At 36.3% G+C, this 13,359-nt stretch overlaps 1 protein-coding gene across 1 annotated transcript; it reads right to left on the reverse strand.

Annotated features, from left to right (window-relative positions):
• Positions 4,423 to 5,358, reverse strand: LOC102181274 (olfactory receptor 6C3). Its single transcript, XM_018049099.1, has one exon. It carries the CDS (start codon positions 5,356 to 5,358, stop codon positions 4,423 to 4,425), a length of 936 nt encoding a protein of 311 aa, XP_017904588.1.

Genomic DNA, 13,359 nt, shown 5'->3' on the forward strand with positions numbered 1-13,359 from the left:
GGTATTCTTGTTGTACTACCACTTGGAGATTTGTTGTATTCTAGAAGAAACAAACTTAACAAAAAAGTTAAAGGTACATGGCCCAAAGATTAAAAGAAGTAGAAAAGCTGCTCAGGGGCTAGCCAGGAGAGCCAGGGCCAGACATTGGTTCATGACATTAGTGTTTCTCTAGGTACAAGAAGATGCAAGAATTTGGGCTCATAAAATCTTTACCTGAAAGCCTGTGACTATCTGAAGGCCAGTTCTTCTGGGCTTTTCCCAGAGCACAGAGTGCCTTGTTTCTGATCTCCATCCTGAGCTCCTTTCAGGGATGTTGAAGGTGAGCAGCTTGCAGTGGTCATGATGTAATCTTTGTAGAGGCAGCTGGCAAGTGCCAACTCCCAGTCAGCAGGGTCCACATATTTGACCATGCTTTGGGTGGGTTTCATGCCCATTGTGCCCCACAGTGCTGGGAAGGCTCATTCCAGTTCCAGGGAAGATTCCATTGATAGGTCACTCAGTGTGCTGTTATTGGACCAGGCCTTGTGAGCAGCAAAAGTCTCTGGACCATACCTGTCTTACTAGCCTCTTGGTCCAGGAAAATATTCCCTCTTGTTGCTTCTTCCCATATCTAGAGTTACATTATTACAATCATTGATATCATGGAACTTTTTTTCAGCATTTTATCACAGGCTCAGTCACACATTTATTAACATAAGAAGCAATATTCTGAAACAAGAGACATAGAAAATAGTACAGCTAGCAGATGTTAATAAGGTCACCAGCAAGAATTTAAGTCAAGAACTTTCATTAGGTATAGCCCAGCATACCCCACGTCATCTGACTTGGTTAAATGAGTATAGACAGGTGTGACTCTCCTGGTGGACATCGAAAGGTTGGTTATTGAGATAAGTTTTAGAAACAAACTTAGAGTGTCCTTTTAAATAACTTAATTAAACCTTTTAGCATGATAACATAATAGCAAGGAACTATCTCAGAAGTGAGTCATAGTAAACACAGACCTTAATCAACAAAACTAGAACTTAATATTAAGTGAAATATAATGTTTTTGTCATTGTGAGGGCATTAAACCTGTAGCCAGGGAAGGCTTTAACCTATCAAATAAAAATGAGGTTTGTCAGGGAGTCTGAAAAATCCAAGCGGCCGTCTTGGATTTCCCATAGCCCTGACTCTTTGATATACAGCTATCATCAACCCATTTTTAATTCTCTGATTTAGGAGTAGAATATTGCCATGTTTTAAGGATATCAGAATAGCAAAAGTCTAACAATGAAGGGTTATTTTTTGTAGAAGCAGAATGAGCTTTTACAGGTACCATAATCTTTAATAATTCTTATTTACTTTACCAAAGTAACAAAAGATTTTAAAAACAAAGAAAATACTTAAAGGTAAAGAAATTCATAATCTGTTATTGAAAGCTTCATTCTAAGAAAACTTTGTTCTCTTAGCATAGAGAATAAGCTAAATTCCAGCCTGTTACCAGTTTATTAGATAACAAAACAAACAAAAGTTTTTATTGGTTAATCTTAGAAAAGTCTTTTCAATAAATCTTGAAATAGCAGTATTCTTGCAAAGGCATCACAGTGAAATCATAGAAGGCATGTTAAAAATCTGATTAAATTGCAATTGACAAAGTAGCCTGGCCACTGCTGTGATATGTAACACTAATATGATAATTAGAATTATAATTGACCACATTTTTATCAGGGCATATTAGATCTATATGAATTCCACATAATTTTACGATACATATGTATATTTTGCCAACATCCACTGGATCATGGAAAAAGCAAGAGAGTTCCAGAAAAACATCTATTTCTAATTTTTTGACTATGCCAAAGCCTTTGACTCTATGGATCACAAGAAAATGTGGAAAATTCTGAGAGAGATGGGAATACCAGACCACCTGACCAGCCTCTTGAGAAAGCTGTATGCAGGTCAGGAAGCAAAAGTTAGAACTGGACACGGAACAACAGACTGCTTCCAAATAGGAAAAGGAGTATGTCAAGGCTGCTTATTTAACTTATGTGCAGAGTATATCATGAGAAACGCTGGACTGGAAGAAGCACAAGCTGGGATCAAGATTGCTGGGAGAAATATCAATAACCTCAGATATGCAGATGACACCACCCTTATGGCAGAAAGTGAAGAGGAACTAAAAAGCCTCTTGATGAAAGTGAAAGAGGAGAGTGAAAAAGTTGGCTTAAAGCTCAACATTCAGAAAACGAAGATCATGGCATCTGGTCCCATCACTTCATGGGAAATAGATGGCGAAACTGGAAACAGTGTCAGATTTTATTTTGGGGGCTCCAAAATCACTGCAGATGGTGACTGCAGCCATGAAATTAAAAGATGCTTACTCCTTGGAAGAAAAGTTATGACCAACCTAGACAATATAATCAAAACCAGAGACATTACTTTGCCGACTAAGGTCCGTCTAGCCAAGGCTATGGTTTTTCCTGTGGTCGTGTATGGATGTGAGAGTTGGACTGTGAAGAAGGCTGAGCGGCAAAGAATTGATGCGTTTGAACTGTGGTGTTGGAGAGGACTCTTGAGAGTCCCTTGGACTGCAAGGAGATCCAACCACTCCACTCTGAAGGAGATCAGCCCTGGGATTTCTTTGGAAGGAATGATGCTAAAGCTGAAACTCCAGTACTTTGGCGACCTCATGCGAAGAGTTGACTCATTGGAACAGACTCTGATACTGGGAGGGATTGGGGGCAGGAGGAGAAGGGGACGACCGAGGATGAGATGGCATCACTGACTCGATGGGCGTGAGTCTGAGTGAACTCCGGGAGTTGGTGATGGACAGAGGCCTAGCGTGCTGTGATTCATGGGGTCGAAAAGAGTCAGACACGACTGAGCGACTGAACTGAACTGAACTGAAATCAACCATATAGTATGACCTGAGAAAATTTATCATCCCTTCAACAATACTTCTCATGTAACTTAACATGTCTAAGGAACCCAGGTAGTTTAATAGCTCTTTGGGATGTCTCAGGGACCCTCTGAAGCATCCCAAAGTCATCCTCATAAAATATGTGAGATACCCCCAAACCCTGGTTGACTTGATGATGATGAAGTCCTGAACAAATCCAGCTCCTAAATCCTGGAGTGGCAGTTGAACTCTCACTTGGTGTAGGTAAAAACACCAAGTTACAAGTGAAAAGAAGAAACAGAAAATAACCCAATCAAATAAAATAAACCTCAAAAATTTTACCTTAAACAAATGGAGGTTTTCGAATACTTGACAAAAACATCAAAATAACTGTCATAATATGATCACTAAATTCAGGAAAGTGGCACTACTTTAGTTTTATTGAATTTATTCTGAATTATTTGAATAAACTTTTTTCCAAAATAATAGATAACATGTGAATTATATACCAAATACATGATATAATGATCAATATTTACCTTCAAAATATGCATTGAATTTCACAAAATCTTGACATCAAAAAGTCCGATGCAAGAGTACATATCTCTTTGGACTGAACTTAGTGTATGTAGACTAAAAAAATATAGTCACAATCTGAAAGAAAGCTATTTTATTTGATGGGAATGTTTAGGACTCTGAGCCCAGGAAACAGCATCTCAGTAGCTCTGAGAAAATTGCGTCAAGAAGACAGGAGAGGGAGTCAGACTCTATACAAGTGTGCAACAAAGAGAGCAGCCAGTCTGAACACCAAAGATCAGGTATCAAATTAAGGACTTTAACATTCTAGGCATGGGAAGATGCAAGCCTCTAGGTTCACTGAATTAATTCCTTTCATAAACACCTCAGCACTCTGGGGCCAAATCCGGTTCCCTTGTTCACCTTAGAGTTGCAAGTGGCTACTTCTTGCATCACCCCCAGGTACTCAGCAGTCACCATGAGGGAATGAGACTCTGCTGGATCTCAGTTTTGGGAGCTCTCATTCACATTTGGAGACCAGAAATTGCTGATGGCTGTGACGTTTCTTGTTTGTTGATATGGCAGGAGATATTTTCACTTCACATGTAAAATCACACAGAATATATAGATTTTTTAAACCACAGGAAATATAAACGTTCATCTTGAAAATACACAGGAAACTACACACTCATTTTGAAACTCTATATTTGAAGTACATGGTGGTATCATAGGATCTTTTCAGGGACTGATTAAGAGAATTAAAACTATCTTTCACATTGTGCTATGTCTTAAAGAAATACATTTCATTTTTACAAAAGTTCTGCATAAGAAATAACCTGTACTATTATTTTACATGTCAAAAAACAATACTCTGGAGAAACAGGAATAGAAGTAGAAGCAGCAGACTGGGAAAATAATATATTAACTGTCAGGTGACATGTTTAGAGACTATAAAGACCAACCATATTATACAGACTTTAAGGAACTTCAGGAATTAACCAAACTGCCCTTTAAAGTTGACAAAAAAATCATTTGTTGGCAGAAAAGACTGCTTTATAGACCATGTCTTTGAAGGCTTGTTTCACTTGCTGGTTTCTCAGAGTGTAGATGAAGGGGTTCAGCATGGGGGCCACAGAGGTATTGAGAATAGCCACTCCTTTTGTCAATGATGCCTTTTCTTTGGCCGAGGGATTAGCATACATGAATATACAGCTTCCATAGGAGATGGAGATGACAATCATGTGAGAGGAACAAGTGGAGAAGGCCTTTTTTCTCTGACTGGCAGATGGGATTCTCAGAATAGTCCTGACAATGTACATATATGACAAAATCACTAAGGCCAAAGTGAATAGCAAGGTAACCAAAGCAAAGTAAAAACCAATTATTTCTAGGAACCATGTATCTGAACAAGACAATTGTAAAAGGGGGAAATAGTCACATGCAAAGTGATCAATGACATTGGAAGCACAGTAATCCAGCTGGAGGAGAAGCATCAGGGGTGGGAAAATGGTCAGAAACCCACCCAGCCATGCACAGAGCACAAGCAGGCTGCAGAGTTTCCTGCTCATGATGGTTGTGTAATGCAGGGGCTTGCAGATGGCAACATAGCGGTCATAGGACATGGCTGTTAGAATGTAAAATTCAGTCACCCCCATGAAAATAAAGAAAAATAGTTGGGCTGCACAACTGTTGTAAGAAATAGTCTTGTCTTTGGTAATAATTGCCCCCAGAAATCTAGGGATGCACACAGTAGTAAAGGAGATTTCTAAGAAGGAGAAGTTTCGGAGGAAGAAATACATTGGCGTCTGGAGATGGGAGTCCACCCAGGTTAGGGTGATGATAGTCAGGTTTCCAGTGACACTTAATACATATGTGATAAATAAAAAGAGGAAAATCACAATCTGAAGGTCAGGATCATCAGAAAGGCCTAGAAGGACAAACTCTGTGATCACTGTGTGGTTCATTTCTTTCTCTTTTTTCCTCCTTTTTTCTTCTTTTAAATATATTTAGATAGAAAGTGTATTAAAAGGAAGAGATGAAAAATATAATTCATATGATCAATATCATCAATTCTAAAGCATGCTCCCTAATTCATGTCCATATTGTTTTCTTTTAATACCTTATTTACAATTTTTCCTAAAAAGTATTTGTGGGTCATGTTTTATATAATAGTTTTCTTATTCTAAATCTAACAGGAGAAGTCAGAAATCTTTATATGAGTCATATTATTCAGAGATGATAAATGAATTTGACACTTTTTGCTTTGTCTAATTTATGCAAGTCATTGCAGTTTTGTTGGGATAATCCTATAAAACATACATCATTTTTTGTCATGTAGGTATCAGAAGACACTGCCATCTAAAAGAGAAGTGGATGATCTTACTTCCATCATAAGATATAAATGAAACTTAGAAGAATAAAGTAACAACACTTTTTATGAAACAAGAAATCAACTCATGATTTCCTTAACAAAAAAATAAACTTTAAAATGTTTAATGATTAAATAATTTAATTACCAGCTTCGTTTTTATATTAGTATTTATGAATATAATTATCAAAATGAAAATATACTATAGGTATTAGATATTATTTACAAGAAACTAGAATAAATAGCCTAATTATTTTATATATTAAATGACATCCACTTAATGGTTTGTCTGATAATTCCTTTGAAATCATTAATGTTTGACATTCTTTAAGATTTTCTATGAATATAGGTATAGAAACTTTATATGTATAGAAAACTGTGTATATTTTTGAGCTTAAAAGGATATGCAGTATTTATCAATTTTTAATTTTGCATTGAAGCACAAACTGAAAAGTAACTACTTGCCTCAGATAGTAGCAGCTCTGTTACCCGGACTTTAGCTCAGTACATTTTCCATTTGAACATCCTTGCTTCTCAGCTATTGAACTTTATGAAAAACTGTTTTATTCCCTTGGAGTTCTACCCCACATTTATCTTTTGCATGAGGTGACTAATCCAAAAGGATATTCCAGAAATGTAGAGGAAAACCTCTCCTATTAATCCCAAGCCATTCAGCTGATTCCCAGCTCCACTGGATGTATCTATCATTCTGTGTATCTGGTTTGTTAAAATCATGGTAGCTCCCTTATCTTATTTTAGATATTCACATTTCTGCTGTGAATAATAGAAGATGAGTCATTGCTACTCTGTCAGACACTAGTAAACATCACATGAATCAAATTTGATTATTTTTTCTCTATTTTATGATGATTCATGGAAAATAAAAACGAATCTCAGAAACCTTAAGAAGATGTGGAACTTCTATCATTCTCTTCAATAACGTTGGTCTAGAAGTTTAAGGGAGCAATATTTAAAGCGAGAACTGCAAGTGAAATGGCAAAGTGGGGTATTACGAGTGTAGATTTTTAAACTAGGATCTGGCATTTAGTTGCACTAAATGCTCAAATATTCAAGTTTAGCTGTTGTGACCTATGAAGAGAGACATGTGTTGATCTCCTGGGAACAAAGTCCAGGTGACAGCTGTGCTATGAAGTGGAACATCAGGGATTTCTGGAAGCTACCATTGGTGTTCTCAGAGCCTCCTGACTCTCTTCTATAGTGAATCTCTCTTGGGAATGTTTATGTTCATCCCACAGAAGAGTTCAATGAGTACTTCTACAAAATAATCCTTTTCATTAATCACAATTATTTAATATTTTTGAGTAATAAAATAGATGTGAAATCTTACAAAAAATAGCGCTTATTCTACTTTAGTTATAGTCATATTCTTGACATATAAAAGTTTTCTACATATACACTTCATTACTTATCCTTAGACTTCCTTATTGTTGCAGCTTCAAGGTTCTTTCATAATTCTGTTATATAAGACCGTTATTAAATATTAAAAGTAACAAGGGAAAAATAACATACAAGGGGACTTCCATCAGGTTATCTGCTGACTTTTTAACAGAAACTCTACAAGCCAGAAGGAATGGCATGATATATTTAAAGAGAAAGATGAAAACAGAAGAACCTACAACCAAGAATACTCTACCTAGCAAGCCTCTCATTCAGATTTGATGGAGAAATCAAAAGCTTTCCAGATAAGCAAAAATTGAGAAAATTCAGCACCACCAAACCAGTTTTACAACAAAGGCTAAAAGAACTTCTCTAGGCAGAAACAAGACAAGGAAAAGACCTACAAAAAATAAACCCAAAACAATTAAGAAATGATAATAGGATGATACATATTGATAATTACCTTAAATGTAAATGAGTCAAATGCACCAACCAAAAGACATAGACTGACTGGGTGAATGAAAACATATGCATGTATGTACTTCCAATTACTGTATCACTCTGTTTAACCTCCCAAACTGTATGGAATTATTTTATATTATTAGGTTAATCATGTTCCCATTATAGCTTGCAATTGCAGGGATCTTTAAATTTTCTCTGGCTAATGATTGTGAAAACTGATAACATCTTTTACTATTGTAATTATTACTATTGTAACTATTACTCCTTAATGTCATTGTATCATGATTGGTCAACAATAGAATTCTATATCATCAACACTAACATTTAATAGGAAAACCTATAATCACATTTTAAAATAAAGATGCATATCTGAAATATCTTGGAATTTTTTGAAAAATACAAATGCCCGGGTATTGCTTTTTTCCTCCAAAGCTCCAAATATGTTTCTTTTTTGTTTGTTTGTTTGTATTTTTTTATTTTAAAATCTTTAATTCTTACATGCATTCCCAAACATGAACCCCCCTCCCACCCCCCTCCCCATAACATCTCTGTGGGTCATCCCCATGCACCAGCCCCAAGCATGCTGTATCCTGCGTCAGACATAGACTGGCGATTCAATTCTTACATGGTAGTATACATGTTAGAATGCCTTTCTCCCAAATCATCCTACCCTCTCCCTCTCCCTCTGAGTCCAAAAGTCCGTTATACACATCTGTGTCTTTTTTGCTGTCTTGCATACAGGGTCGTCATTGCCATCTTTCTAAATTCCATATATATGTGTTAGTATACTGTATTGGTGTTTTTCTCTCTGGCTTACTTCACTCTGTATGATCGGCTCCAGTTTCATCCATCTCATCAGAACTGATTCAAATGAATTCTTTTTAACGGCTGAGTAATACTCCATTGTGTATATGTACCACAGCTTTCTTATCCATTCATCTGCTGATGGACATCAGATATGTTTCTAAGGAGCAGCCATGTTTAAGAAGAACTGGGCCATAGGGTGATCTTTTACTTTTATCTAGTTGGTTTCACTTTTTCTTTTTTTTATTTTTTAATTTTATTTTTACTTTATTTTACTTTACAATACAGTATTGGTTTTGCCATACATTGACATGAATCCACCACGGGTGTATACGAGCTCCCAATCCTGAATTCCCCTCCCACCTCCCACCCCATATCATCTCTCTGGATCATCCCCATGCCCCAGCCCCAAGCATCCTGTATCCTGTACCAAACATAGACTGGCACTTCGTTTCTTACATGATAGTATACATGTTTCAATGCCATTCTCCCAAATCATCCCACCCTCTCCCTCTCCCTCATATTCAGTACTCCCATCTCATTTAGCTTTTGTTTTCAGATTTCTCCATCTCTTCTACTTTTTTTTATGTCCTTTCTCAAGCCTTTATAGCAAAGTACAACAGTTTTCATATACATATATATAAATAGCATTTGTAATATATATATATATATCTTAGAAAATTTATGATTTTTTTTCCTAAATAAAAAATTTGACATTTTGACTCAACTTGACTTAGTATTGATAAAATGTTATATTTCTAATTATAAAAATAGATATACAACAAGCAACAAAGTTTTATTGTATCACACAGGGATCTATAAACAATGTCATGTAATACCTATAATGGAAAATAATTTGAAAAATAATATATGTGTATATGTGTAACTGAATTACCTGGCTATGTACCTGAAACATTGTAAGTCAACTATACTTCAATAAAGTATATATGCTATGAAATTTTTAAAAAGAAATGTAGCTTTATGCTACTCAAGGATGAGATTCTGCAATGTATTTTAAGATCACTATAGAAAAATATTCTAAATCATCCCACCCTCTCCCTCTCCAAACATGTACAATATCATATAAGAAACGAATCGCGAATCTAGGGTCAATGTAGGGTGTAGAATGATTGGGGCTGGTGTACTGGAATGACCCAGAGGGATGGTGTGTGTGTGGGCTGGGGGGGGGGGCGGTGAGGTGGTGGGGGGGTCGGGGGGGAGGGCAGGGAGGAGGTGGAAGCGGGGTTCGGGATTGGGAACACATGTACACCCAGGGTGAATTCATGTTGATGTGTGGCAAAACCAATACAATATTGTAAAGTAAAAATAATAATAATAATAATAAATAAATTTTAAAAAAGAAAAAAAGAAAAATTATTCTATGCTATAAAGTCTTTTAAGCATGTAAAGTGAAAGAAAGTGAAAGTGAAGTCACTCAGTCGTGTCCGACTCTGCGACCCCATGGACTGTAGCCTACCAGGCTCCTCTGTCCATGGAATTTTCCAGGCAATAGTACTGGAGTGGAGTGCCATTTCCTTCTCCAGGGGATCTTCCCAACCCAGGGATCAAACCCAGGTCTCCCGCATTGTAGACAGATGCTTTACCATCTGAGCCACCAAGGAAGTCATCAATAAAAAGTCACAGACCATTACAATGTTTACCGAGCTTAAAAAAAGATTAGAAACTCATATATATATATATGTATATATATATATAAATTCTTTACATTATTAATAGTACTTCTGATAATAATGAGGGGCAGGAAAAGAAAGAGGAGGCTAGAGATAATTTCTTTTTCAGCAATTACTATAGTCCAGACCTAAATCCCAGGGACGGGGGAGCCTGGTGGGCTGCTGTCTGTGGAGTCGCAGAGTCAGACACGAATGAAGTGACTTAGCATGAGCCGCAGAAGCAGCAGACCTATTTTAAATGTTTTCTTCATATTGCCTCTTTGAATCCTACCAACAACTTTATGAGGTACCTGTAAGTGTTATTCTCTTGCAGAAATATTTATCTTATTTTTTCTCTGGAAATATTTTACAAGATTATTGCCCAATTGGTCAAAGTTTATGGGAAATTTTAAGACAGCAAAAGACTATCTATAGCATACTGGGCAAATAAGGCTCATGAACTATTTTTATTAAAAGCTTTATTAAACATGCCTTAGCCTTTTCATGTACATGTTGTTCATAGCTGCATCCACACTACAGAGGGGGAGAGTTAGTTATCTCAAGGACTTATGGTCTACAAATTCTAAATTATTAATATATGACCCTTTTATAGAAAAAGTATGTCTTGACTGGTGATGTTGATAATCAAAATGCTCATACAGACTGCAAACAGTTATAATAACCACTAAGGAATTTGCATAGTGTTATGTAGGGAGCTGCATTATCTGATAATATCAACATAAACTCTCTCATATCTTTTGCAATAATTTTACAGTGCCTTCAATTACCAGAACTACACCTATCTACAGTCTATGGTCGGAGAAGGCAATGGCACCCGACTCCAGTACTCTTGCCTGGAGAATCCCATAGATGGAGGAGCCTGGTAGGCTGCAGTCCATGGGGTCGCTAAGAGTCGGACACGACTGAGCGACTCCACTTTCACTTTTCACTTTCGTGCATTGGAGAAGGAAATGGCAACCCACTCCAGTGTTCTTGCCTGGAGAATCCCAGGGATGGGGGAGCCTGGTGGGCTGCCATCTATGGGGTCACACAGAGTCAGACACGACTGAAGTGACTTAGCAGCAGCAGCAACAGTCTATGGTATATTTTTTTGAGTCATTAAGATGTCACAGTTACCAATCAGGTCTAACTTCAGTATTTTCACATGTTTCCAATTAAGCTTAGAAATTATAGATGTCCAGCATGATGGGAGGAAAAAGTAACTGCATTAATTCCCTACAGTGTGGAAATCTCCTCAGTATGGTTTATAAGTTATTTTCTTTGTGTTTCAGCAAATGGTGTATTTAAGGCTCTCAGCTGAGTATAGTACATGAATATCAGAACTTAGTTCAATGAATTATGATTACATTCTTTCTATAATAATGGTTTAAAAGTGTAGGATGAGTTTGAGCACTCTTCATTATTATTTCAGTTTTTGACTTCATGGAAAACAGAAAAAAAAAATGTTCAGAGCCAGAATTGTATGATCTTGTACAGCTCTTCGTATAAATTCTAATCAGTATATTTTTCCATATGATATCATACTCTAATGCTTAATACAAGCATTTTTAACAAGAAAATCTCAATTTTGTGTATAGTAAAACTTTGCTACTGTTAGTTTCTCTACTACTGATTAGGCATATCACTTAAACAGGTAATTAAAAGAATTGTATGCATAAGCTATTATCTCAAAATATCCACAGATATGAGAAAGTTATTTTTTTAAAAAAAACCTTAGTTATTGATTATCAAAAGACCAGCTTAACATCAAGCATTTATTTAAATATACAACTGACCATAGCAAATGTAGTCATAGTTGGTATCCAGCAACTACAAATTGGCAATTGGCATGGGTACCTGCCATAAAACCTCTACAAGGATTAAATCATGTGCTGCTGCAACTACTGACCTTCACCCTCCCTGAAGGAGTGAGGGTAGAGAGAAGAAATGAGGCACTCTCTGCTCCAGGAAAACTGCCAGGACAGGTCTTCAGATAGTTGGATACACCCAGGAGCTGATTTTATGAGCCCAATTCTTGTATCTCCTCATATCCAGAAAAGTACTAAAATTCTTCATGGTGCAAATTGTTTCTCATAAGTGGCAGAAGCTTCATAAGACCAGCAGAAATTCTAAAATAATATATACTATCCTTCCCCCATACCTCTTTGGAACAGTTTCTCAGGTTTCTCAGTTATTTGAGGCACTGTCTCCTGGGTTGCTCACATTGCCCACCTAAAAACTTAACACACAGCTCTCAAGTGTTTTAAGTTGTCAGTTTCTTCAGGCTGTTTAAAAGAATTGCTATCGTATATATGTTAATATTGGCATTCCCCCAAAGCAGGGTCTGTATGATAATTTTCCCTAAGCAACTATTCATTATAATAGTTTTTTGAATTGAAGAATAATATAGTGATGTTTGAATGGCATCATAGACTCAATGGACATGAGTTTGAACAAATTCCAGGAGATAATAAGGAACAGGGAAGCCTGGTCTTCTGCAGCCAGGAGTCTGAAGTCCATGGGGTCGCAAAGAGTTGGACATGACTGAGCGACTGAACAACAGCACAGAAAATGTTAAACTCGATAAAGGGAAAAGTTTTTTGACTTCTCAAGAAAATGTACTTACGTTTTTCTTTTAGTTGTACTGTTTTTCACATAGTTAACAAAGTAGGCCACAGTATGAAAAGATGAGTGCGTTCAAAATTCTAATTAGACTGTCAGATTATGTTTATAGTCTTTGTGTAGTAAATTAAAATAAGATTAAATATGATTTAATACTCACTTAATCTCTAGAAAACCTGATTTCTAGTGAGATTGTAAAACACTATTCTCTCTTGTGTGCACCTGCTCTGTCTCTTTCTTACTTTAATATTCTAAAAGTTAGTGTTAAATAATGAAATTAAAAATGTTTCAAAGTAGGAAATAAAATCATTCCCATAGTTACAGACTAGAAAAACCAGCCCTAAAGGAAGAAAAGTACATGAGAGAAGGGTTGCGATTTGAATGGAAAAAAACTGTATACTGTATAAGCATATATTGGTGTATATGTGTATATACATATATGAAGAATTCAAATTTGAATGGCAAAGAGAAAATATACATATACAAATATCCTTGATAAACTGCTGGCAATAAAAATATGAATGATGAAAAATGAATCTAGGGAGGCTGTGTGCATATTAATAGATTTTGAAATTCCTGGATTTTCATTTAACTGCTTTTCATTCATTTGTGTCTAATTCATAAAACAGGACTTTTATTTT

The sequence above is a fragment of the Capra hircus genome, chromosome 5 (assembly GCF_001704415.2).
Source record: "Capra hircus breed San Clemente chromosome 5, ASM170441v1, whole genome shotgun sequence".
In the NCBI taxonomy this organism is placed as follows: domain Eukaryota; kingdom Metazoa; phylum Chordata; class Mammalia; order Artiodactyla; family Bovidae; genus Capra; species Capra hircus.

What these genes read in the sequence shown, in the direction of transcription:
- LOC102181274 (XM_018049099.1), bottom strand. Translation starts at nt 5,358, where the DNA reads ATGAACCACACAGTGATCACAGAGTTTGTCCTTCTAGGCCTTTCTGAT.